The sequence below is a fragment of the Pseudorca crassidens genome, chromosome 2 (genome assembly GCF_039906515.1).
Source record: "Pseudorca crassidens isolate mPseCra1 chromosome 2, mPseCra1.hap1, whole genome shotgun sequence".
Classification (NCBI taxonomy): domain Eukaryota; kingdom Metazoa; phylum Chordata; class Mammalia; order Artiodactyla; family Delphinidae; genus Pseudorca; species Pseudorca crassidens.
The window spans coordinates 108,031,124-108,058,585 of record NC_090297.1 but is presented as its reverse complement, the minus strand read 5'-3'; the positions used below and the strand labels follow the sequence as shown (position 1 = coordinate 108,058,585).

Genomic DNA, 27,462 nt, shown 5'->3' with positions numbered 1-27,462 from the left:
TCTTCCTAATGAACAGTTCTGATCTGCCACTCTCTGGCCTAAAACCCTTAAATGTCTCCCCTGGATAACTAAATTATTCACTAGTTCCTTATCCTGGCATTCAGAGTCCTCCATGTTCTGGACTCAGTTCTATTTTTCTAGCCTTCATGCTGACCCCATCACCTAGAATACCCTTCCTTCACCTTTACCTGGCAAACTCCTAAATTCTTTAAAGCTGATTTCAAATACCCACCTCCATCACAAAGTCTATTTTTGTGGGGGGGACCCTAAACTGAATATGAACCTTCATTTGAACCCCTATACCACTTTATTAACACTTTTACTTCAATGCTGACCAGATTTTGCCTCGTATGATAATAATCTGTGTATTCTATGCTTCTCAAACTTTTCCATTAGAAGTGTACCTAATTATACAGGAAAATGAACAGCCCCAAGGCTATCTGTCACAACAGGCTGCCTGGAAAATTAAAATTTAATATGAATTTTTCAGTGTTATTAGTATTAGACTGTTTTAATATAAAAATGTAGTGCTTTTTGACTAACACTCTAGGAAGACGTGTCTATTTAATCTTGAGGATTTAAGGTACACCTGGCACACTGTGAAAACCCTCCCCACAAGCCCACTAAACTTTACAAGCCCACTAAACTTTCTATGGCAGAGACTGCCTTACTACATATGTATCCCCTGTAAAACTAAAACAGTACCGTCTTCAAATAGACGCTCAAAAAATATTGTTGAACTGTGACTCAGGATACGTTAGCAAGTATTTACTAAATGTTTACCAGGTACCTAGACCTGTACTGTTTCAAAGTGATCAAGTCTCCATGGGATGACTGTGAACAAGTAAAAAACTGTACATGAGTTAAATCATGAAACGTAAGCCATTTGTGTTCCGCAAGATGACTCAGTCTCTCCATTCCAGACCCCAAGTGACACATTGGAATAGTGTGTCTGACCTCTTAATTATTTTCTGGTGATTGATAATTTTCTGCTAACACTGCGCAAAGCTTAATCCTCTTCACCTGGAAATAAAAGGTTTCCATCATTTCGCTCTCCAATTTGAAGCTCAGCAAAGCCTCCTGGGCGCGGGGCGGTGGAGCCGAAGGAAGTCTGACCCCATCAAAGGAGCAAAAATGCCAGAGCTACCAGCACCACCCCCTCACATCCCCCAAGGGCTTCCAATTGGTCCTTGTGGGTCACTCTCTTTCCGGGTTGGCCTTCCAGCTTGCCCGTCGCCTCCATAGAACCCACATTTAGCCAGCAACTATTGGTAGGTCGTTACGTCATTGCCCTATCTATCCCGCTCCCATTGGCTCCCATAGGAAGGGGCGGCCGCAACGTCACAGGCAAGAGCCGCCATTTTGACTGAGCAACCCTAGTGACAGGAGCTGAAGAAGCAGCGCAGGTTGTCCCGTTTCCCCTCCCCCTTCCCTTCTCCGGGTGACTTCCTGGGTCCCCTACACTCCACAGTCCCGGTCCCGCCATGTCCCAGAAACAAGAGGACGAGAACCCTGCGGAGGAGACTGGCGAGGAGAAGCAGGTGAAATGGAGGGGGTGCGGTGGGCGAGCTGGGGGCGACCGCGATGGGGCGGGAGACGGTCTCCCACCAGTGCGGATTGGTCGCCATGGTCTCGGGCTCTGCAGGGGTTGGCCACTTCTTGCGTCATGCAGGGTGAGCTTCAGTACGGATTGCTGCTTTGGCGCTGGTTAGCTGGATGGATTGTCAATCAATGCGGTTCTCTTCTTGATTGGCCAGTAGACCTACCGTTCAACTCATTAAAGTTGTGCTATAATTGGCCGAGCCTGGGCGCGGGGCGGGTGTTTAGAAAGACTGGGTGAATGAAAGGGGTTGGTGGTCCCGGGATGAGATGTGTGTTACTGGTTAGTAGGGGTAAAATGACCCAACCGCTAGGCTGGGGCTTGCATTCTAAATCCCCAGAAAGATACAAGTAGAGGTAAAGACGTTTAAAAAGGACCAGCACTGGGGGAAGGGAGAAGAGTAATTATTATCATGGCTAGTTTAAGGCGGCAACTTTCTCAAAGAGACCTGTTTTGACCGCTGGAGATGGTCTGTTGCCCACCTTCAAAGAGGACCTTACAAAATTGAAGAGGACTAGAGTTCCAAACAGAATAATGGAGGTTAAACCTAGAAAAGACGCCGACAGAGTCGTGACAAGAAAGACGCCACCATATTCCCCCCAGACTTCCAAGGTAGTGGGACTTAGTTAACCTGCAATTCTGTGATGAAAACACGCCACCCTCTTTGGGGGTTTGTATTTGACTTATAACATTTAGTACTGGATTCGGGTTCATGAAATACACCCGGTGTTATGTCTGTGCCAGGTTTTCAAGGGAAGGGAATGTAATTCCACTAAAAAGAGCCACAGATTGGCTTCATGTCCTTTTTTAAAAAGTCAGTAAAGAAAAGTGCAGCAGGGCCTACAAAAAGCAGGCAGGGAGTAACAGCAACAGTAAGAGCCCCCGCAAGCTAATTGAGCTCTTGGCATGTTCCCCAAACTTCCGTCACTAGGGAAGGTGTTGATTTTTTGGCAAAGCTGGTAGGTAAATACTAGTGAACCTACTGTACCTTAATTTTCTTGAGGTTAAAAAGTGTCATTTTAATCTCTGTTTACCTGTCACCTTCCTACTACAGTGTTTATGGAAGCAATGCTGTCCCATTACTAAGGTGGAGATGTCTGGAGATGGCTACATAGCTAGCCTCCTCCGTAGAGAGACTTATCTGCTGACTAGCTTAGGAGGGAACATCTCAGCAGTTATCCCCCTTGATTTCCCATTTGACCTGTACTGTGTTTTAGGGACAGCTAGGAAACTTTCATACTAATTTTGTATCACCAGAAGCCCTGTTGGCTCTTTTCTCTGTCTTTCCTAGCTTCTGTTCTGAGTGAGATATCGCTTGCTCTTTGAGTGAAGTATTGTGGTTAGGTTTAGGTATAGGTCACTCACAGGTCACTGGGGTGGTTCCCTGGGTTTCGTGTGAGAAGCAAGTTATCTTTTCTTCTCACAGTACAGTCATCTTGAGCTTTAGGGATCTGAACAAAGGTCTAGCTTTATTTAAGAACAGAGTGGAAATAGCATGTTTACTAATGGGTAGACCTCCAGGAAAAGGTAATAGTATAAAAGTTATCAGATATTAGAAGCAGTTGCTTCTTAGTGTTTAATTTTGTTGGCCCGTTTGTTTCCTCCAGGACACACAGGAGAAAGAAGGTATGCTCCCTGAGAGAGCCGAGGAGGCAAAGCTGAAGGCCAAATATCCAAGCCTAGGACAAAAGCCTGGAGGCTCCGACTTCCTCATGAAGAGACTCCAGAAAGGGGTACGGGGCACAATCTCTTACCCTCTTACTTCGGAGCCAAAGGGGGCCTTAGGGATGAGATCTGTGGAAGTTCTACTGAACACCAATATGAAGGTTTTGTTGTGGGGCAGTAGTAGAGAGAAATTAGAAACTTGTAAAAAGCAAGGCAAATATTGTAAATCCCTGAAATGGTATCGGTTATCTTCTGATTTCCCACGTAGGATATTAAGGCTTAATGTAGGGGCATTTGGGTATGGGGTTGGGGGAGTGAGGGAAGGATGTTAGAGTCTGGAATGCTGACAGCCTCCAGACATTTGCCTGTTTGGATGGTGGGAGTTTTAGGATTGCACATTTAGGATTAAAGCTAAATTTTGGGGTGTGTCATTTCAGAAAAAGATCAGCCCATCTGTCCTACAGATTTCCTCAACTTGAAATGAATAGTAGGTGTCTTTAGACCCTTGAAGTTAGCACCAACTACTAACTATGCTCCCTGAAGAGACTTATTTTTCCTGTCCAGAATGGTCCTTCTCCCAAGGCAGAGTCTTACCTTCATAGCCATCTAGCTCCTGATCAGGTTTCTCAGTCCTCAGAGGTACTGAAAGCTGACTGAGGGATTGTATGTCATTAACCTGGAGTGTGTTTCTCTATGTGGATGAAATGGAGAGGGAAGCAGATTCCTGTGGAGAATCCTGGTTACTGAGTCTTAGTCACAGATGATGATGTGATGCTGATTTGCAGTTTACCTTGCTGTAAGCAAGGCAGGCGTGGGCAGGCTGTCAGAGCCATGGAACGTGTGTGGGAGTGCTTGCAGTCAGAGGAAAGTACATTCTCATGAACAAGCCCAGTTTCTATTCATAGTCTGAGAGAATAATTTTTAATTTTGAGGTTGTTAGCTTGAGGTTGATCTCCTGCTGATAGCCCCAGATCGACCCTTCTATGTATCTTATTCATTTCTGTTTCCCCAGCACCAAGCCCATTGGAGGCTAATAGGTCCTTATAAGCCTTAGTGAATAAAGTCAGTAATTTGGTTGAACCATCCTGTACTCATGGGGCTACAAAAGATGTGGGTACAGAGGATGTAGGAGCTATCTCTTAACTCCAAAAATAACACCCTAATTGGGAAACTGCTTCCATACCTGAAAAAGTCAGAACACACTGGGGAGAAGACGTAAGTAAATGTAATTAATGCTAAGCTCTGTATGCATGAGACTAATCCTCAAGAGACTTGAAAGGTCTGAGCGTGGATGCAGGTTTATAGTGGATGTGAGTCTCCTTGTTTTTGAGGAAGACCAGAGCTCCTCACTCACCTAAACCTCCCTCTTATCTCTTAGCAAAAGTACTTTGACTCAGGAGACTACAACATGGCCAAAGCCAAGATGAAGAATAAGCAGCTGCCAAGTGCAGGACCAGACAAGAACCTGGTGACTGGTGACCACATCCCCACCCCACAGGATCTGCCCCAGAGAAAGTCCTCACTCGTCACCAGCAAGCTTGCGGGGTAACCGGGGCCCCCTTCTGCTCCCCTTCCTCACCCACTGGACTTTTGTATATCATAGGCAGGGATGGAATGGGCACCTAGTTATATCTTCTCAGCTTGCTAGCCAGAAATGACTGTGATTCTCCTGGGGGCTGCTGAGAAGGTAATGTGGGCTGAAGAGAGGCTCTGAGTTCATTTCTTTGGATAAGTTGAGATTTCCACACCCTCATGTAGCCCAGGTAGGGGCTCAGAAATAGGAGACTAGGATTGGATAATGCTGCAAACTCTTTTTCTTTTGTACAAAAAACTGGGGAGATGTGACTTCTACTTTTGGAAGAGAATATCCCAAAATTGGTTAGGCTAGGCCTTGGGAATAATATGACAGGTTTAACATCCCAAGGCTAACCTGACATGGTTGGGAAAGATAGATTGAATGGGATCTGTTTTCTGTGCTTTAAATGTTTTGTCCCTTGGGCTGCTACTGCTTCATGTTTCCATTATGGCAGGTGTAGAGAAGCCTCAAAAGGAAAAACTGATTTGCTTGCCTAAAACTATAATGCCCACTTAACCTCCTTTACTCAGTCAGTGTCTTTTACAGTTTGCCCTGGTTCTTAAATAATGTAAAGATTGGAGGATATAATTCACATAAAATGGGCACCTTCTCTCTCTCTTCCAGCATGTTGCTTTTTGAAAGTATCGTGGGATAGTGGAAAGAACACTGGGTTAAGAGTCAAGGTATCTGGGTTCTAGTCCCACTCAGTCTAGGCAGAATTGACATGTAACCTTGGTCAAGGCATTTAACCTCTCTGGATTTCTATTTCCGCCTCTGTAAAACAGTTGAATATAGATAAGATTGATTCTGATTCTAAAATCCTGAAAAAAACTGCTGTTCATTGTAAAGCCAAAAGTGAGGAAGGCCCATAGGTGAGCCTACAGAGGGGAACTATTTGAAGACTACACAGGGAGAGAAGTTGAGGTTTGGGGGTTATAAATTCAGGCAAGAGGGCCTCATAAGTATCATGGTCTTGAGGGTCAAGAAAAAAAATTCTAAGAAGCTAGCCATGAAAGCTCTTGCCTCTGCCCTCACCTGCTTTCCTACAATCTGGGCCCTTGCTGCTGAAAAGCTGCTCTGGCAGCCAAGCTGTGGGCCTAAAGAAACATGCTCAGTCATGCACATTTGGAGTCCCATATTTCAGATGTTATCAGCTGCCAGGTGTATTGTTAGGGAGACAAGAAGAAAAGGGATGAACTGAGCGAGCCTCCAGGGCTTAGTGCTACTGCAGGGCTGGAGCAGCAGGTTCTCAGGAGATGAATCACCTTGGAGGAAGCTGGGGAAGGTGGCTAGGGAGAAGGAGCACTGAGAAATCTCTGCCTTCCTAGAGCTCAGTAACCCAGCTCCCGTGCTCTGAGAAGTAGCAATGCTGATCGTGAACCAGGTGGGGGAAAGGGGCTGCAGGTGGCCAGCATCATCAGTCTAGTTATCACTGGCTTGGCCTGAATGTTACTGAATGCAGCCTGCTAGTTATCACAGAGAGAGCAGGGTGCGAACTAGCCGTTCAGGAGGGGAAGATTCTATAATCCTCTTTTGCCCTCTCAGCTCACCAGTTCTGATGTACCACACATCTGGCCTGATGAGGATGACTGATGAACTTGCTAATGCACGTGGGGGGGCGGTTAGGGTGTGTCTCTACTTCTTTCCTGACCAGCCATTCACTTTTCAGGCCATCATTCAGATTGGATAGGAAAAAGTTGGTGAGGAGGGAATGGAGAGAGCAGGATCCTGTGATTCCCTGGCCCCCAAACTCCTTGGCTGTCACTTGTAATTGTATATAATTTTTGTGTTTCTTGCTCCATTTCCTCATGCTGTCTTCCTTAGTCTAAAGTCCATGTGGGAAGGGGAAAATGCTGAACATCCTTGTATAGTTTCCTCAACTGTCCCAGACATGTTGTACATAGATATGTCATGTTATTATATATATAAATATATATATAATTTTGTACGTTTTCTTCACCTCCGATCTTCTCAAATTTTGTATTTTCTGTCTGAGCTGCTTTCTCTGTCGGTCAGTATGACTCCTCAAGACTGAGGCCACAGTGAGTCTGGTTTTTAGGAAGGAATAGAAGAAATAGGGAAATCAGAAAAACTGTTGGTCTCTCTCTCCACCTGGTCATCTTCAAGGCTAAGAAAACAAAGAAGCAAGCTACGTTCTGTATATGCCACCTGTTTCCACAGCGTGAAGTACATAGCTTCCATGGTAAAGAAGGGTCATTTCAAAATCCAAATCCAAATTGCTTTGATTAAACCTAGATTATTAAGTCCACTCAGAACAACATGTGTGCTGTCTGGCCCTGACCTCCGTGCAGTTACCACCTGATCACTGTGTGCCCCCAGTCCGTCTCCGCTGCTGCAAGTGGCTCTGGCCATGCCTCTGAAACCAAGCCTGCTCTGAGCCAGGCAGCTTACACCCCTGAAAACCTCCAGTTGTTTTGATCTTGTCTAAAGAATTTGTTTTTGTTTTTGTTTTCATGGGTATCTCCAAAAAGACAGAGAACATTTTGTTTTGAAGACAGGAAAAGACTGAAATTCTTTTTTTTTTTTTAAACAACTCGCTGGATAGGATTGAGACATGTGCCAGGTAGCCCTAATGATTGTTACGTGTGGAAGAGTGATGGGGTAGAGACTGGGGTGGGACTTAGGGTTCTTTCCCTTACTGCTTGACAGTGTTTTCTTTTTCTTCTGTGTTCGTCCGCAGTGGCCAAGTTGAATGATGCTGCCCGGGGCTCCGCCAGATCCTGAGACGCTGCCCCCCTGGGTCCTGTGCTGGCTCCTGCCCCTCCCTGCTTTTGCAGCCAGGGGTCAGGAGGTGGCTCGGGCGCGGGCTGGAGAGGCAGAAGCCCCTGCCCGTCGGTGTCCCAGCGCATGGAGCCCCTTGGGCTGAGCACCAAGACCTTGAACCTTTTTTGTTTTTCCTTTTTCTCCAAATAATTGTTGGGAGACATCTCAGTGAAATCCTGGGGGTGGGGTGGGGGGTTGGGAGGGTGGAGTGGGAGATTTGGGGGAATATGAATTAGGGCCTGGAGTTGATAAAAACATTCTTGGCTATCCTCCTTAACCATGTGGCTGGTGGGTGGGTGTGAGGAGGAGGAAGTAAAATGGACAAAAGATGAGAGGCTCTAATTCAGCTCTGTAGAAGAATGCCTTGCTTGCTTGGATGTGGCTGGGGACCTGGTGTCAGATAAAAGAAACTGACCGTCTAAATATGAAAGATGCAGACAGCTCCTCTGGTTCTGCAGAATAAGCTGAGAACTCAATTATGCATTAAAAAAAAAAAAAGTGCTGTCCTTGAAATAGATTTGCTGCGGGAAGAAGGGCAGTGAGCGTGGGAGAAGGGGGCCATGAGCGTGGGGAGCCCCACAGAGCCCAGGGAACTTTTTCAGTTTGAAATAAAAAACAAAAGAAGACCCACCAAAAAAACCCAACCCAGAAATACTCTGAAGCAGTTGGTGTGTTTTATTGGGGTTTGGGGAAAGGGAAGAAAACAATACTGAAGACACCATTCAAGGGGAGAAGCCAGTGTGGGGCCTAAGTTTCTAAGGAACAGGGGCCCTTCATGTGGGATGTGTCTGGGTTCCCCGTTTCCCTAATTTACGGAGAGGGAGCAGGGACGTTGGCATTAGACCAGGACTTTTCCTGACTCCTGTCCAAGCTACTGTTTCCGTAGCTAATGCAGAAGATGCAGCCACCTCAGGTTTTGACTCACAAAATAAGGGGTTTGCGGTATTTGATCTAAATGGTTTATTGACACCTAAAGCTCAGTACAGGCTAAGCAAAAAAGGAAGCCTGCTTTTCCTTTTCCCTTTCAGTCTTCCATTCCTTCACAAGCTCTCATGTCTGTGAAGGAGAAATGTGACCTCTAGTAATAAGCCAAAAGGAACGCAAGCCTTTCTGCTAGTGGCCAGTAGGGGGCAGAGTCACTTCTTTCCTCATGATGTCCTAACCACTGGAATCCTGCCACTGAAAAAAGTTTAAAACTACTTGTGAGTATAATATACAAAAGAAATGTTACCCAAGGAGAAACAAACTCACTTGTCTCCTCTCACACCAATCTACCATGTGTGAAGATTGAAACTTGCCCATTTGCCCAAGTTTGATTAGGAGAATTTATCATGGTATTTTCCCAAATGTGATTGGCTTCTCAAATGAGTGTACATCAAGGAAGATAAACAGGGTCCAGGAGACATAGATATTCCAGAGAAATCTCTATCATATTGAGGGGGAGGAGTACTTCTAAACTAGAGAAGGAATGTTGTTCTCAGTATCTAACCCATTCTTCTTAATCAGAAACTTTCCAAATAAGTTTTCAGCTACTCGGGATGTTATACTGACTTGCTCTCTCGTGATTTAGCCAGCGGATTGTGATGCCTCCTAACCATCAGCCTTTCTGAACAGCATGCTAGACACTAAGTGAGCCAGGTGGTTTGGAGAAATATATTAAAGGCATTCCCTACCTTTGTGGGGTTTATTGTCTAACTGGAAGAAAATATATGAAAAAGTTCATATACTTCAAAAGGTATAAACGTTATATCTTTTTTTTTATACAGAGAACATTTAAAATTTTTACTTAGCGATTAGAGCCATTTTTCTCTGGTCTCCACGTTTTGGGGTTGTTTTTAGATACTTCTTCATTTCTTTCTTTTTTTTTTTTTTTGGTCACGCGGCACATGGGATCTTAGTTCCCCGACCAGGGATCAAACCCACGCCCCCTGCATTGGAAACACGGAGTCTTAACCACTGGACTGCCAGGGACTTCCCTAAACTTTATATCTTAAAGCTAGGAGATATATGAATGTTTATTGTGGTGGGGTTTCTGAGCCTTCTCATCCTTATTCCCCTTAAACCAGTCCCATGACTTCTTTTTGAGCATGTTGTCCCTAGTTTTATGTTTGCCAGGTGGCTACAGCTGGGGAATGAGGCCAGCAAGTCTCAAGATGTGGAATCATCTAGTTAGTGCAGTTTCATTTAATATATAGGTAACGGAAGTTAATATACCGGTAACGGAAGTTAATATACAGGTAACGGAAGTTGACATACAGAAATAAGTTACTTACAAGGTGGCAGTGCTAGTTTACTGAAGAGCTTGAGTTAATATCTAGGTTTTATATGATTTTTCCATTATTCTTGGCTTCCCTGGCCCTTAGGTTTAAGCATAGCATTAGGGATCCTGGGGTGCCAAGAAATGTTTGTTCCTATTTCTGTTTCAGTTTAAAACGTGCCATTTTTTTTCCTTCACTCCCATACTATAGGGCTAGGCGGTCAGGGAAGACTGATTCTGCAGTGCTTCAAATAGCTGTTCCTGCCCATTATTTTAGCTTTTCTAAAATCTTTATTCCAGAGAGTGGATTCAAGGGTTCTTCTACTCCTCCAACATGGTTGAGTGATAATTGTGCTGACAAGCCTCTCAGTTGAGCCATCTGATATGCAGGGTGGCAGGGATGAAGTCACCATTTTTATTGTCCAGCAGCATTTATTTTAAGCTGTTGTGGCCCTAGCATGGAAAACACAGGCAAAAGAAAAATAGCCCGGAGAATTGCCATTGACGATATCTACAGTCAGCCAGTGGCACCCACACTAGCAGCCCTTGTGTGTATAGTGCCCTCTACTGGGCCTTGAGGGAGGTTAACAAGGAAAGGGAAGATCTCTTCCCTTGGAAGCTAAGACCTGACAGTGGCATACAAATAAAAGCAAATTAATGTAAGATCCCGAGTGGCGGGAGTTTCCCTGGTGGCGCAGTAGATGAGACTCCGTGCTCCCAAGGCAGGGGGCCCAGGTTCGATCCCTGGTCAGGAAACTAGATCCCACATTGCATGCCGCAACTTACATGCCCACAATAAGAGTTTGCATTGCCGCAACTAAGGAGCCGGTGAGCCACAACTAAGGAGCCTGCCTCTGGCAACTAAGACCCGGTGCAACTAAATAAATAAGATCCCGCGTGGCATGCGGCATCTTAGTTCCCTGACCAAGGGTTGAACCCATGTCCCCTGCAGCGGAAGCAGAGTCTTAACCACTGGACCTCCAGGGAAGTCTCCAAATTAATGCAGTTCTAAGCAGAATTCCCACAAGCTAAGAGAAGGAGGGTCAGGAGATGAGTTGTTAGCTGAATTTTCTTAGAGATGGGTGACTTACTAATAAAGATAAGATGAGGCTGCTCATGCTTGGGCAGCAATATTTTAATTCACAAGTATTGGATTGGCCAAAAAGTTCGTTCGGGTTTTCCCATAAGCTCTTTTGGAAAAACCCAAACGAACTTTTTGGCCAACCCCAATAATTGTTGAACTCTAACTTTGCGATTGGAAATATTAGCAGTTGTTGGGCAGATAAACAGTATAAGAAATGGTGTCTGCCCTGAAAGAACTTGAAGCCCCATTGAGACAACACTTCTACATATAATACATGTCAGTGGTAAAAGAATTCTGAGAAGGGGAAATTCAGAGGGCTGGAATCATTAGGTAAATATTAGTGGAAGAAATGGAGATTGAACTGGGCCTTGAAAGATGGGTAGTATTAAATTGTCTAGTTCAATTATCAGTTAATAAGTGCCTGTAATATGCCAGGCATCGTGCTAAAATATAAATGATATGTGGGTGCTTCTTTCAAGGCGATTCCACTCTGGTGGGGGAACTACACATGAGGAAATCATATGCAGTGTTAAACTTGCAGCAGTAGAAGCCCAGCTACATGGAGGAATAGGAACAAGTATTTAATAGTAATTGCACCTAGCCCATTGCTAAGTACTCAATTGACATCATCTCATTTAGTCCTCACAACAATTCTACAAAGTAGGTAGTCTTAGTCTTGCCATTATACAAATGAGAAAACTAAATCAGTAACTTGGCCAAGTCACATAGCTTCCGAGAGTGGAGGCAGGATTCCACTGCCTGCAGTGGGATAGGGAAAAGAGTGATCAGGAAGCACTTCCACTGCCGGGCCGGTTCAATCCCTGGTCGGGGAACTAAGATCTCACAAGCTGCATAGTGCAGCCATAAAAACAAACAAAAAAAGAGTGATCTGGGGACTTCCCTGGTGGTCCAGTGGATGCAGGGGACATGGGTTCGATCCCTGGTCAGGGAACTAAGATCCCATATGCTGCGGAGCAACTAAGCCTGTGTGCCACAACCACTGAGCTCGCATGCCACAACTAGAGAGAAGCCGTCGCACCACAACGAAGAGCCCGCACACCACAACGAAGACCCGATGCAGCCAAAAATAAATAAATGAATTAATAAATCTTTTTAAAGAAAAAGTGATCAGGAAAGATTTCATGGAGCAAATTCTGAAGGAGGAACAGGATTTCTCCAGAAAGGTAAGGTGAGAAAGCGCATTTTTGTACAGGGACCAACACTTAGAGAAGGATGAAACTGTGGAATCTGTGGTGATTCTGCAGTAGCAGTATCAAGTGAGTCCTGGGGAGTCACTGGAGACCAGGCCAGGAAGGTAGACAAGGATATGGCTTGCAGGCAGCTATAGGAACCACTGAGGGGATTACAAAGAAGAAATCTTGTCAGTTCTATGTTTTAGACAGGTCACTGCAAAATTGTGTGGAGAAGGGATTTAAAGGTAATAGATTTAGTGATGGACTGGTTCTAGTGTCAGGTTTCCTGGTTTTGATAATTTGGGACAAGTTTCTTAAACTCTCTTTGCTTCAGTTTACTTATTTTGTAAAATAGGAATGATGTAGTACCCACCACAAATGACTGTTGTGATGATTAAACAAGATAAAGCATGAAAAGCCCTTACTTCAGGGACTACAACAGTGCCTAAAATATGGTTCCTGCCCCCAGGGAGCTTAAAGACTACTGGGGGATATAATAAAGACAGGTAGACTGACAATTATTAGAATACAAGGATTCGGTGCTAAGATAGGGATAAGCACAAAATGCTCTGGAAGCACAGAATACACACCTAATTTGGGCAGGTGGGAGAAGAACAGTCAGGAAAAATCCCTTCACAGAAGGTAGCTTCTAAGCTGAAATATGAGGGAGTAGTAGGACTTAGGTAAAGGGATTAGATTGGGAAAGGTCTTCCAGGTGGAAGAAACAGTATGTGAAAAGATGTAGAGGTATTACATTCTGGAAACTTAAAATAATTGAGAGTAGCTGTAGCATAGCATGCAAGGAATGAGGCCAGATGTCGGTGGAGGGAAGCAAGGGTTAGATCACAAAGGGCCCTTTAGGCTTTATTCTGGAGGCAATGTGAAGCTGCTGAATAAAGGTTTTGAGCAAGGAAATGACATGATCAGATTGGCTCCTTAGAATAATCTTTCTGATTGCAGTGTCAGGAAGAGATCGGAGAGGGTATAATGGATGTGTTAGAGACGCTATTAATGGGATGGAAAAGTTGGGAAGGGTTAAGGCTATTGTGAAGAGGAAGATGATGAATTCAATTTGAGACATAATAAGTTTAAAGTAACAATGAAACATCTAAGTGGAGAATTCTGTACTACACTTAGTAAACTGTTACCATGGGTTAGTTGAGTTATGAGTGAGACAGACTGTATGTTGCTACAGTACTTTAGGTTAGATATGACTGGGAAATAAAGAAGGTAATGATAGTGAGGATGAAGAAGAGTGAACAGATTCAAGAGATATATGAGAAGTACAATCAACAGAACTTCATGGGGGTGGGACTCGGGAAGAGACAGGACTCCAATAAAAAATTCCGAGTTTTCTGGCCTGAGTTGCTGGGTAAATGAGAATACAGCTGGAAGAGCAAGTTTAGCAAGGAAGACAATGAGTTCAGTTTTGCCGAAGAGTTGATATGAGGTGCCTATAGAACATCCGAGAGTAGATGACTAGAAAGTTACTGGATTTATGAGTCTAGAGGTTGGATAAAAAGTCAGAATAGGAGATACAGATTCTGTAGACTTTAAGATGTACTAGTAAAGCCATGGCCGTGAAAATACAGAGAGCAGAAAGACTGAAGAACTGATCCTGATGAAGGCTGACATCTGAAAGGAATAGAGAAAATGGCCCAGCAAAATAGGAGAATCAGGAAGATGTCGTGCCCAAGGACAGAGTTTAATGGAGAAACTCAATCAGTCAATAGTGTAAAATGCTATTAGAAGTTAAGTTTAAAAACGAGACTATCTCACCTATGTAATAAAAAGTGCCCCCAAATTTCAGGAAAGCAGTGTGCCAAAATCGTGAATAACTATTTGCCAGGATTATGGTCTAAGGTGTGTATGTGTGCGTGTCCACTATCTGTACTTTTCAGGGTTTTGGCAGTGAGCATGTAGTTGATCACTAGAGGTAATTTTAATTCTAATTTAATTCTAGAATAAAAATAAAATCACAAGAATAAAATCACAAAATGTTTCTTTTAAATGGACTAAAAGGGGCTTCCCTGGTGGTGCCGTGGTTAAGAATCCGCCTGCCAATGCAGGGGACACGGGTTCGAGCCCTGGTCCGGCAGGATCCCACATGCCACGGAGCAACTAAGCCCGTACGCCACAACTACTGAGCCCGTGTGCCGCAACTACTGAAGCCCGCACGCCTAGAGCCCATGCTCTGCAACAAGAGCATCCACCGCAATGAGAAGCCTGCACGCAGCAACGAAGACCCAACACAGCCAAAAAAAAAAAAAAAAATCAACTAAAGGGTGTCCATTTGATTTGCCAGTTAGTAACCTTTTTGAAACCAGTTTCCATGGATTGGTAGAGGTAGAATCTTGCTTGTAAAACTGAGTGGTGTGCGAAGGTTTTGTTGCTTGCTGTTGTTGTTTTAGGATGGTAATGATAGGCATGTATATTTACCAAGTGAAAGGAACAAGTAAAAGTAGAAGCTCAATAGAGGATGATGATAACCAAAAAGCAGGGTTCCAAAAAGAAACGGGGAGTTGGGGGGGCAAGAAGGAGCTCAGGTGGATGTGGTTAATTAAACAATAGTTCAGCAAACATTTATTGAGCACTTACTATGTGCCAGCCACTGTACAAGGTGAGGTGCTGAGTTAGCAAGTCAGCTGAGTTAGGAACTGATCTAAAGCAGGAGGATATATACCTCATCCTGCATGAGACTCAAGGTGAAGATGTAACAAAGGGTAAACTCACAGCTGTTTGTGAATAGGGGTAGGTAATTGATGGGAGTCCTCATCTGACAGCTTCCTTGTTCTTTGTGGAATAGGATGTGAGGTTGATACTTGAGAGGGAAGTGGGAGTTAGGGGGCTTAAGAAGAGTGGCCATAGTGTTGGAGAGAGGATGAAAGGGAGGAGGATGAAAGAGCGATGATAAAAAATACTAAGTATTTAGTATTATGAGAAGCCCGCGCACCACAACGAACAGTAGACCCCGCTCGCCGCATCCAGAGAAAAGCCTGCATGCAGTAACGAAGATACAACACAGCCAAAAATAAAATAATTAAAAAAAGAAAAAACTATAAGAGTTAGGAAACAATGTTGAGGGTATAACAGAAACCATGAATGTGTCATCCTTGGAATGCATCATCCATTGGAATGGTATCAATCCATATATTTCTGCTGTCTTCTCTAGCAACACCCAGCTGCCTGGGTACAAGAGCAGAGAAGACATATTATTGTATAGATCCTGGATCATGATTTGTAGACAGATGAAGAGGATTGACAAAGGAACAAGGGGATTGAAGGTGCTGGTGAAAGATGGAAGCCACCCAATTCAGACTGGCGAGGTACGTTAAACTCTGGTCAAGAGAAGTCTTGATAAGGTCAAAGAGCAGACGATTTAGAAGTGAAAGTGGTAAAACTGGAAGCTCAGGCAGGACATGGTGTCAGAATGATGTTGGAGTTTAAGATTTCAGAGTTGGAACTCTTCCATATAATGCAAGGGCAATAGGAATGGGTGTTTTAAGTGGAGTAAAGATAAAGATCATTGGAGAGTTAAAGAACAAAGGGAGTTTCCATATCCAACTGCCAGGGTAGGTGGCTCATGTGTTTGAGATTTTGTACTGTTATCTCTTATTAGACCCAACTGTATTTTTTTTTAATAAAAGGAAAATGGAAGTGTCTAGTTTAGTAAATGACAACAGCAACAATAAAAGAATTATGGGCTTAGAGTGTTGGGTCAGTAAATCAAGGTGTTTAAATGAATCCAGAATTATGCAAGCCTGGGGAGGAGAAGATGAAGCCAGCTGCCAGTCCTGGTGTAGGAGTGACCAGGAATAGCAGAGAATATGAAGGAGAGTTTAGCTTGATGGGATGAACTCCAAAGCAGGAGGGGTAGCATGCAAATAATCTTGGAAAAATAAGGGCCTGAAAATGACATTAGGGAACGAGGAGTATCTCTGTTCCCCCACTTTCTGATATAGGAGGGAAAAACCCTCTAGGTCTGCAAATAAAGCTGTGTTTGGGGATAACCTCAGTGTAATTTGAATGAGTGGGTTGAGGGAAATTCTCTAAAGAGGAGTTTCTGTGTGAGGCATCAGAGAAATGAGGGGACCAGGGATGAAAGTATAAGTAGGAGAGATCTGTATTTGGGGCAGGGTCCAAAGATTATAGAGATGGGAACCACTTGTGCAGTGAATTAGCCTAAGGTTCCCAACTTTGGTTCAAAAGTTGTTTGGTACCAGTCTTGACTGAAGGCCCCACAGGGCTATGGAATCCAGTCTCCTCAGGCCTCCCTCTCAGGGTTCTGAGGGGAAGATTAAGCATTCCACCTCTGAGAAGACATTCTAGGAGAAAGAGAATGGAACAGTAGCTTGAACAATGATTACAAAGAGGAACAAGTAAGCTAGACTAAAGCGAACAACTGGAGGAGCGTCCTTCATTCACACCTTTATCAAGTATTTATTGAACTCCTACCAGGGCTTTGTCTTGTTCATTGCTATATCCCCAGCATCAAGTGTTTGGCACATATGTGTTCAATAAGTATTTGTTGAAGGAATAAATTGTTCACTAACATGTTCAGATTAATCTATAAGTATTCAGAAAACAATAAAAAGAGTTTGACCTCTTTCAACAGTCTCTGAATGGCAGCAGTAGTGGATAAGCAGGGAAATGAGACTTGTAACTGAGAGAACAATGCTGGAAGGGTACTCCCCATACAAAGCTGGGTCTCTCTTTTGGAAAACTTCTAGATGAGCCACATGACTAAGAAAGAACAGGTAAAGGCCGAGTGCTCAGAAGGTCAACCAAGGATAGCTTTTCTGTAAAACACTAACTTATGACAGGAAGAGAGCACTAAATACTGATAACCACATTGTGGTAAAGTGGCCTCTTCAGGTAAAAGAAAAGTTCTGGTATAAACGGAAGTTTAGTGACAGAGGCACTTAGTGTTTTTAGATGGACTTTTTTTGAACCTTCTTTTGACATATATTTATCATGGGTGGATATTAGAGATTAATGCAAAATATGAACTCTTAGTTATTAAATATTATTAGATTGAAAAGATTGAACTGAATAGAATTTACACAGTACAAGAACTTTTCTCAAGTTATTCATATTAACTGCTAGAGCTACATACCCATCAAGAAGCATCATTCTTGATCAAGTGCCAGCCACCTACCTACCTTACAGTCCCAAACCCAATTAGTAACGTCAAACTGATACTTACGCTAAAATATTTACATTTTTAACTGCATATAAAACTCTCATGGTAGAAATTTGAACATAAGCAGACCTATGGGGGAAATTTGGGGGGGGGGGAGGTTGGGGGGAGGGTAGAGACAACTTAATCTATCTTCTTACCCAGTCTGAATCAGGTGGATTCCTTGAACTGTCTTTCACCAGCACCATTAATCACCCCACGTAGACACCACCTACTCAAATATGCAAAGGAAAGACCTGGAATCATTCAGCGATCATGAGTCCTGGTTTGACACTAAAGTCCAGGTCTGGGACTTCCCCAGTGGTGCAGTGGTTAAGAATCCACCTGCCAATGCAGGGGACATGGGTTCGAGTCCTGGTCCGGGAAGATCCCACATGCCACAGAGCAACTAAGCCCATGCACCACAACTACTAAGCATGCGCTCTAGAGCCCGCAAGCCACAACTACTGAGCCCGCATGCTGCAACTACTGAAGCCTGCGTGCCTAGAGCCCGTGCTCTGCAACAGGAGAAGCCACTGCAATGAGAGGCCCGCGCACTGCAACGAAGAGTAGCCCCCGCTCCCAGCAACTAGAGAAAGCCCGTGTGCAGCAACGAAGACCCAACGCAGCCAAAAATAGATTAAAAAAAAAAAAAACTGGTAAAGTCCATGTCTGAAGCAACTTTTATGATTAGGAAAGTCTGAGAACACCCTCAGACTTCCGTCCATTGCATTTCTGAGTCATTTCCTTGTCCATTGACCCAAATTGTGTACAGCTACATGCAAGAATTATCCAAAAGTACCGAGTTTAGAACTAAAGAAACATTTGAGATCATTGAGTTCAGTGAAACACTGGCCAAGAGATCATGCCTTTTGTCCAGTTGCACAGCCTCTGTCAGGCAGCTTTTCCGATACCCAAGGCCCTCTTCTCTAGAAGCTGACTTTACAGCAAATTTGGGACTCCAGCCTAAATTTGTTTTTGTTAGGAATAAACAAACAAAATACTTGAGTTGGAAGTTTGAGAGGAACTCAGGGCCCAGGGTAACAAGCTGGCATCCCATGGTATTCCCTTCAAGTAATTTGACCTATCACTGGTGCTCCTGCCATGGACCGAGGAGAGGACTCATGTAGGACCAGAATATTCTAACTTTCAACCTTGGGACTATTGACATTTTGAACTAGATATTTTGTTATGGGAGCTGTCCTGTGTATTTTAGGATGTTAACAGCATCTCTGTGCTCTACCCACTAGATGCTCAGTCAGGACAATCAAAAAAGTCCCCAGACATTGCCACATGTTCCCTGGGATCCCGTGGTTGGGAACCACTGTTCTGACTAAAGGAAGAGGTTCTTGTAACTCAAGCCTGGCGCTATGTAATCCTCTCAGCAGTGCCTATTCTTATTCCTACACCCTTTTGCCTGGTTTCTCTCCCTCACCTTTCCCTCTGGGGCCACCATGCCTTCATCAGATGGGATCCTCTGACCTCTCTCTACCCTCAGTGGCCCTGAAAGTGGCACCTGGGGTGAAAATGGGAAACAAAAGTTTCTACCCTTCCCCTCTTGCACCAAGGGGATCCCCCTCGCTGGATAGGAATTTACATAATTGGTTAAAATAAGACAACATGTATGCAAGGCTTAGCTCTTACCTGTAACTGCTGTGAATCAAGGAGAGAGCAGGGCTTTAAGCCCCTTTCCTATATTGAGGGTGGGCTGGGAGGGAGAGATGAGGGCATAAAGGAATCTGCCCTTTCTGCACTATTTCCCCTTGACTCAGCGGTCCTACTTCCCCTCCCCAGCCCACACTCGTCCTCACCAGTGCCCATATTTACACACTGCAAACCTATGTTGTCATAGAGAGACATAAACCAGCTGGTTGCTATGAAAGTTTACACACAAACACACACCCTAGGGTACGGCCCAGGCTGAGCAGTGGAGATGAATGGCACTTCTTACTGGGACATGCAGTTTTTCTTTCTCTTAATTTGCTATTGTCCTACCTCTTCTTTTCTCCCCACATTTTCATGCTTCTCATTCCTGCTCCCAGATGACACTTCCCACGGACGAGTACTGTTCTTAAACATCTCCCTTGCCTCAGGAAGTCACAGTTTAAAAACAGAATTACTTAACCTTTTTGAACTTCAGCCCCTTAATCTGTAATATGAGGATAATTATAATACAAACCTTATATGGATTTTGTTAGAATTAAATTGGATATGTGTAAAGAAACTTGTATCATGGCTGGCAAAGTACGTGCTCAATAAATGGAATTTGTTCTTATGCTAAAATAAAAGCCTGCTCGGGGGCACCTGGGAACCAACCACAGGTGCCTTTGGAAATCTTGGCTTGTGTGTCCTCTCTGATAGTAGAAAAAAGCTATTGTGGGAGTGTCCCTTGTCCTGTAGAATGATGGAAGAGCAGAATTGTGTGGGAAGATTGCTTTGTGTTTTGCCTTTGTTGTACTCAGATGGAAAGCTGTTTTGGGAAGGAAAATCTGGGTATATGATCTCTTCCTTTCTGTAGTTTGAAATGAAAGAAAAGACACACTACACAAAATCATTGCCTGGCTGAAATGGAAGAGTATAATGGAGGCAGAGTGCTCTCTGGGCCTTTGGCCCTGGCTACCCTTCTCCAGAAGACCCCTATCCAAGAGCAGGCTGCCTGTGTTGGTGTAACAGGCTGGGGCTTATTCCTACTGTAGATTCTGTGCATGATGTCTACTGAATTTTTTTCGAAAAAAAAAATAAACAAAAAAAACCTGGAACTTTCTAATATCAGATAAAGGGCAGGTATTTCCAACCCTGAAAATAGGTAAGATTTCTCTTCTTCAGCTTGAATTTAGTGTACAGCTATGTTCCTGCAGGAGGTCTCAGTTCCTCCCAACACACTGAGAAAATAGGAGAAAACATTATGCGCCTTGCATTTTCACCTCTGTCCTATTTCACAGAATAGATATCACTATCCTATTTTTACAGGTTAAAACAGATTTGATTGAAAAAGGAAAGATAATTTCTAAACTAAGGATTGTGGTTACATCTGGAAGGGAGTTAGGGGAATGGGATTGAAGGTGATAACCAAAGGAAAGTTAGTCTCATGTTAATGGTTTGCTTTTTTTATAAGGAGAGTATTTATGCATTAATTATGTGATTAAAATTAAATTTTGAATTAGAAGGTAAGACTATTTTACAGACGTTTAATGAAGCTCAGAAAAGGTAATTTATCTAAGGTCATTTGGTAATTGACAGACTCCAGGGTCCATGGCTGCCCCCCCAAACAACAATGTCCTAGGTACACTCTCATGGAGAACCAGGTTTGGAGCCAAGAGGGAGTCCTGAGCTTTCCCTCTCATGGGCAGTGGGATCATTGTAGTGGGCCCGAGACATTAGCTTTATCACTAAAGGGAGGCGTAACCAAACCATGTCTGACCAGCTTGATGACTACCCTGTGACTTGGCCTGTGAAGTATGACTAAATCACATAGACTCGAAGGTAGGGAATGGGGAAGGATGTAAAGCAGGTTGATAAAGGAGATTATGTTTTACACTTAAGATTTTAACTGGATGTTTCAGCTGGGGTACCAAGATATAATAGATATGAAATTCCAAAGGGAGATACCAGACAGAAATGCAAAGGTTTAAAGGAAATTAACAAGGACCAGTTCCACAAGTCTTGAATCCTCATTTCAAGAGTATAAAAAGTGGGGATAGGGTTTACAAATGAGATTTCTTTGGAGAGAGCTACTACTGTGTTGTGATCCACATCCCATCTGGAGGAGAGGGTGTGGGGAGTACTTCCCTCTTCTCAAGCCTAGAAGGAGGGGCCTTATGGGACAGCTACATCTTGGAATCAACTGCACTTCCTTCTGACAAAGGGTCAAATATACATGAATCCTGGGAGCCAAGTATGAAGCCAGGGTAAATCCTGCTCAAGAGAACTTCCTGGACACATAGTGGGACTCTTTACAAAAGATTCCATGTAGAATGGACCTCTGGAAAACAGAAAGATGAGGGGGTAGTGGTGGCCATAGAAATACAATGCATCATGTCACTTAGGGGAAGCTGATATTGCCATTGAGAGGCCCAGCAGGGAAGCCTCTGATGGATCCACACAAATGCCCATGAGACAGTCAGCTTTCAACATCAGCATGAGGAGAGCATGAAGCCACCAAGAATATTTCTCCCTCTTCCTTCTGCCCCATTCTAGGTGTCAGTGTCAGCATCTAGGAAGTAGAGGAGAAGCCAACTACCACTATTCCACAAAGGCAAGCTTGCAGGCTATACCGATTCTAGCTGTGGGGTGAAGAGTCTGTTCTGCTACTTAAAGTGATCGCAAGACTGTTACCCAAAGGTGAAGAAATGTTAGGGGGGGATGCTGGAATTTTCGTCCAGATCAGAGGGAAACATCTCCTACTGAAATAAATTTTTCAGTGGCAGGAGACAAAATTAAACTTTAATTTTTACTACATCCCTTCAATTGGTACTTGTTAAACATTCCAACTATCATCTTTATATTCTCTGAGGCATTTAATTGGCACTCATGGAATGAGATTTCCAGTTTGTAGTCCAAAGAGCCTTTGAAAGGCTAAGATGCTCTCCACCATAAAACAACTCAAAACAAGGGCGTTTTAGGGATTTGGGGTTTGGTAAATCTGGCTGAGACCAAGAGAATTTAAAGTAGACTCTTAGAGTTAGTTGGAACCTTGAAGATCATCTAGTTCTAATTCCTCCTGAATTAATCTTTTCCAGAGCATCCCTGACAAGTGATCATTTAGTTTTTTCTTGAATAACTCCAGTGTCTTAGAATTTACTACTATCTTCACCCTCATTAAAACTCTTTGAGGGACTTCCCTGGTGGTCCAGTGGCTAAGGCTCCGCGCTTCCAATGCAGGGGCCCGAGGTTCCATCCTTGGTCAGGGAACTAGATCCCACATGCCACAACGAAGATCCCACATGCCACAACTAAGACCCAGCACAGCCAAATAATTTAAAAAAATAAAAGAATACATCAATCAACCCTCATTATAAAAAACAAAACAGGGACTTCCCTGGTGGCGCAGTGGTTAAGAATCTGCCTGCCAATGCAGGGGACACGAGTTCGAGCCCTGGTCCGGGAAGATCCCACATGCTGTGGAGCATCTAAGCCTGTGCGCCACAACTACTGAGCCTGCGCTCCACAACTACTGAAGCCCGCACGTTCTAGGGCCCGTGTGCTGCAACTACTGAGGCCCGTGCGCCTAGAGCCCATGCTCTGCAACAAGAGAAGCTATCGCAATGAGACGCCCATGCACTGCAACGAAGAGTAGCCCCCACTAGAAAGCAGCAGCAACTAGAGAAAGCCCCACCCTGGCAAAAAAAAAAACAAAAAAAAAAACCACTCTTCATTTGAGGACCACTTCTCTCTACATCTCATTTCACTAGTCTAAACATTCTTCCTTCCTTCAGTTATTGCTCCTTGACATGGTATGGACTCCTGGCATCTCCCTGACTATTTTCTAGATGAGCTCAAATTGTGTCAATGTACCTCTCTAAGTCTGGTCCAGATGTGACCTGAATCAAGTAGAAATAAATCATCACCTCCTGGTTGTAGACTTGGACTGTGGGAGAGCCTCAGGTCCCCTTAGATTTTCTTCAGTACTAACCCTATCACACTATTGACTCATTAAAACTAACTAAAACCTAGAGACGTAATTTTGGGGATGAGATAAGGTTGTTTTGATTTATTTTGATTTTATAAATAATATATGAATACAATTCCTTTATAAAACTTGTAAATAATAGAGATTAAAATCTTCATTCAAAAAAACTACAGACAAAGGCAAAGTCTTCCTTGATCATTACCCCAAATCCTGGTCCTCTAGTTATGTATCCTTCCAGACTTTTTTCTATGTATTTACATGGATATACAGTTACATGTAGAAATACGTAGTTGTACAGGATTTTAAAAACATAAATGGTATCAGATGGTTTGTGTTATTCTACGTCTTCTTTTTTCACTTAACATGATTCAGAGACCTTTTCATATCTGCACATATAAAGCTATCTCACTCTTTGTAGCTGCTATAGTAAGGATCCCATAGTATGAATGTATCACAGTTTATCTAACCATTCTGTTGTCGGACATATAGATTGTTTCCAGTTTTTTGCTATTACAATGTTTCACAGAAAATTGAATTGAACAATTGCAGGCTCCACTGTCAGACTTCACAGAGGAGAAGTCTGAGTTACATATCCCAGGCCAAGAGGAGAAAAATTAAAATTGAGTAGTAAACCAAGTTTACTACCCCTTTCATGGCTAGTCCCCTCATTGTTGTTCCTTTTTTTTTTTTTTTTTCTTTCTTTCAAGAGCCTCTTGGCTAGTCTTGGCCCTTTGGTCTTACATGTAAGTTTTAGGATCAACTTATCAATTTCCTTATCTAGAACTGCATTTAGTCTATACATCATTTTGAAGGAGAACTGACATTTTTACAATTATGAGTCTTCCTATATGTGAATATGGTTTGTGTCTCTATTGGGTTTTGCTTAATGTATTTCAATAGAATTTTATAACATTCCCCATATATCTTTACACATAGTGGTAGAGACTGCTGGTTATGCTTCCTTTCTTCTATAGTAACAGAATCCTCAGTTTTTAGCTGGGCACACAGACACTCAGAATAAAGACTGTATTCTTAGAATAAAGACTCCCTTGCAGGTAGAAGACCATGTAACTAATTTCTAGCTCACAGGATATTAACAAAAAAAGGTATGCAACTTCAGGGAAGTGTCAATAAAGAAAGCTAGGGCTTCCCTGGTGGTGCAGTGGTTGAGAGTCCGCCTGCCGATGCAGGGGACACGGGTTCGTGCACCCAGTTCGGGAAGATCCCACATGCCGCGGAGCGGCTGGGCCTGTGAATCATGGCCGCTGAGCCTGCGCGTCTGGAGCCTGTGCTCCGCAACGTGAGAGGCCACAACAGTGAGAGGCCCGCGTACCGCAAAAAAAATAAAAATAAAGAAAAAAAGCTAGATACTCTTTGCCTTCCCTTTTCTATTGTATTTCCTGATGGTTGGAATGCAGCCGTAAAGCTAGCCGTCTTGGACCATGAGGTAGAAAAGTATGTATGAGGATAGCAGAACACCACAACAGAAGGAAGTATGAGTTCCCGATCATTATGGAACCACTATGCCAACTCTGGGTTTGTCAGAAAGGAATAAGAATGAATATTGGATAAGGCAACTAGCAATGTCTGTCACACCTTATGAAAGGCTACTGAACCCTAGTTTTATGCTAGTGTTACCTGTGGAGACTAGGGCCCGAAATTATCATCTTATAGACAAAGATGATAGATTACAGTGTTGTGATGACAAGGTAGGAAGATACTGATACTGAAGGCACAGTATGAAAGAGTATGGTATTCAGTAAGAAGTGTAAGAAATGTCCAACTAAGCAAGAAGTTCAATTAATGATTTTGACATAAAAACATGAGATCAACTTTTTAGTGTGTGATCAAGAATAATCTTTAGAAATTATTTATGGTCACAGGGAGGAATGTTTGGGAAAAAATTACGTACATTTTAGAAATAAGGCAAAAAGATGACTACATGATCTTTTAATATCATGTTAGAGCATTTTCAAATAAGTCCACCTGAGGGTTACTAGATTACCTTGGTGAATGTGATTTTATTTGATTAGCACCCAGGAGTTTTACAACCCTCAAAAATTAGAGGATAATGTGATTGAGTATGGTATGAAGAAGCCTTAGAAATAGTTTATAAGCAAAAGATTAGCCTCAATTTAGAGAAAGAGAACAAGGTGCTCCAGTAGTTCTGGAAATTTCTATCAGTCGAGTAGAGAGTCTCCCCAAACTTGGGTTACATATAGGGCCTCAAAACAAAACAAAAGAAAAACAAAAACGCTGCTTTATTAGGCTGAGGAATAAAAGGGTTGAGTAATTAAGAGAGACGGTAAGGATAAGAGCAAGAGATTTTTTTTTAAGATTTTTAAATATTTATTTTATTTATTATCATTTATTTTTGGCTGCATTGGGTCTTCGTTGCCAGGCATGGTCTTTCTCTAGCTGCAGTGAGCAGGGGCTACTCTTCGTTGCAGTGCACAGGCTTCTCATTGCAGTGGCTTCTCTTATTGCAGAGCACAGGCTGTAAGCGCGTGGGCTTCACTAGTTGTGGCACATGGGCTCAGTAGTTGTGGCTCGCAGGCTTAGTTGCTCCACGGCATGTGGGATCTTCCGGGACCAGGGCTCGAACCCATGTGCCCTGCATTGACAAGCAGATTCTTAACCACTGCACCACCAGGGAAGCCCAAGAGCAAGAGATTTTTAATTAGGAGGGAAGGCAACATGAGATATTAAGTATGCCCAATTTCAGGCCCCAAAGAGTGGAGAACAAGACTATTAGAGTGGACTTCCCTGGCTGTCTAGTGGTTAAGACTCCGTGCTTCCACTGCAGGGGGCAGGTTTGATCCCTGATCGGAGAACTAAGATCTCACATGCCGGGACTTCCCTGGTGGCACAGTGGTTAAGAATCCGCCTGCCAATGCAGGGGACACAGGTTGGATCCCTGGTCCCGGAAGATCCCACATGCCACAGAGCAACTAAGCCCGTGCTCCGCAACAAGAGAAGCCACTGCAATGAGAAGCCCGCGCACTGCAACAAAGAGTAGCCCCCCACTTGCCACAGTTAGAGAGAGCCCATGTGCAGCAACGAAGACCCAACGCAGCCAAAAATACATAAATAAATAAATAAATAATCGATTCCACATACCTCATGGTGCGGCAAAAAAAAAAAGACTATTGGAGTACATCTTAGATCCTATATTAAGACCTTTTCTTTGTCTATTTTGAAAGAAATTATGTAAATGAATTCTCTGAAACAAAGGCACATTTTAAGGAGGAAATGTGCTCACAATTTGGGGACATTTCAAAGGATTCATGCCTACAAAAAAGAATGACATAATCAAGATGTCAACAATGCTTTTCTTTTCCGGTTCAGGATTGTGGCCAATATAGTTATCCTAAGAACAAGAGCCATTCTTGATATGCAGTGTGTACAAATCCAGAGGCTCCTGTGACTCTGAATAATGTTACGGATCAGAAGACCTTCTAAGTGAAGTAAAATTTGCTGAGGACAGGACCTCCCAGACATCCTGGAAACATGCTGACTCCTTGCCTCTAAGCTGCATATATCCTTTCCCCCACTGGTAAGAGTAGTGGCTTTCTAGGGCAGTCCATCGTAGTCTAGAAGGTGGTCTACCTGTTGATCGTGTATAATATGGATGCCTGTTTTATGATAATGTCACACTTTGTTCTTTCATCCTCTTAGTCATCAAGCCCTGTAGACTCTGCCTCCACAGTGTCATGTTATTTTTTCCATTTCCACTACCACCACCTGAGTTCAGGTCACCAATTCTTTTTTTAAAAATATTTATTTATTTGGTTGCACCAGATCTTAGTTGCAGCAGGCGGGTTCCTTAGTTGTGGCATGCTAACTCTTAGTTGCGGCATGCATGTGGGATCTAGTTCCCTGACCAGGGATGAACCCAGGCCCCCTGCATTGGGAGTGGAGTCTTATCCACTGCGCCACCAGGGAAGTCCCTAATTCTTGCCTATCACATTGCAGTAGCCTCCTAATTTATTTACTTCCAATCCTTTCTCTCTCGATCCATTCTAAAACAATTAGAGTAATGAACCTAAATTAGAGCATATATCATGGTACTCTAGTTCTTAGAGGTTCCCAACTGCCTAGAAAAGTTCTAAGCTCTTCAACTGGCTTTCAAAGCCCTCAATAATATGACCCCATCCCGCTTTTCTAGCTTTTGTATATCCCATATTAGTAAACATTCAGATTTATCCATTCAACAATGGAGTGTTTGCCATGGGTCAGGCATAGCTAGGGTTACAAAGGGAAACACGATAAGTGTCCTCAGCAAGAGGACAGCCAGTGGAAAAGAATAAAACTGAAGAGAAGCCCACGTGGAAGAAGGAAAACCAGGAGAGTATTGTTCCCTAAAAGGCACATGAAGAAAGTGTTTCAAGAAGGGAATGATTAAATACATGTTAAATACTGCTGAGAGGTCAAGTAAAATGAGGACTGCAAATTAACCACTGGAGTTTAGTCATGTGGAGGTCATTGCTGACAC

General features: G+C 43.3%; 1 protein-coding gene across 3 annotated transcripts; it reads left to right on the top strand.

Moving 5' to 3' along the window:
• The first annotated feature begins 1,336 nt into the window (after nt 1-1,336).
• ENSA (endosulfine alpha) lies at nt 1,337-8,279 on the top strand. 3 transcript variants are annotated; one of them, XM_067727667.1, is made up of 4 exons: nt 1,337-1,541; nt 3,208-3,333; nt 4,644-4,810; nt 7,543-8,279. In XM_067727667.1, exons 1-4 carry the CDS (start codon nt 1,485-1,487, stop codon nt 7,556-7,558), a joined length of 366 nt encoding a protein of 121 aa, XP_067583768.1. In that variant the 5' UTR covers nt 1,337-1,484; the 3' UTR covers nt 7,559-8,279. The 3 variants fall into 3 exon arrangements, with proteins under 3 accessions (XP_067583768.1, XP_067583767.1, XP_067583766.1); XM_067727665.1 differs by lacking the exon at nt 1,337-1,541 and adding an exon at nt 1,854-2,212; XM_067727666.1 differs by lacking the exons at nt 1,337-1,541; nt 7,543-8,279 and adding an exon at nt 1,840-2,212 and having other exon boundaries at nt 4,644-6,800.
• Nucleotides 8,280-27,462: the final 19,183 nt, after the last annotated feature.

Bases quoted from the DNA above. Each gene is read 5' to 3' on its own strand.
- ENSA (XM_067727665.1), top strand. From the start codon at position 2,135: ATGGAGGTTAAACCTAGAAAAGACGCCGACAGAGTCGTGACAAGAAAG. The intron at 2,213-3,207 runs GTAGTGGGACTT...TGTTTCCTCCAG, and splicing joins ATTCCCCCCAGACTTCCAAG to GACACACAGGAGAAAGAAGG. The intron at 3,334-4,643 runs GTACGGGGCACA...CTTATCTCTTAG, and splicing joins TGAAGAGACTCCAGAAAGGG to CAAAAGTACTTTGACTCAGG.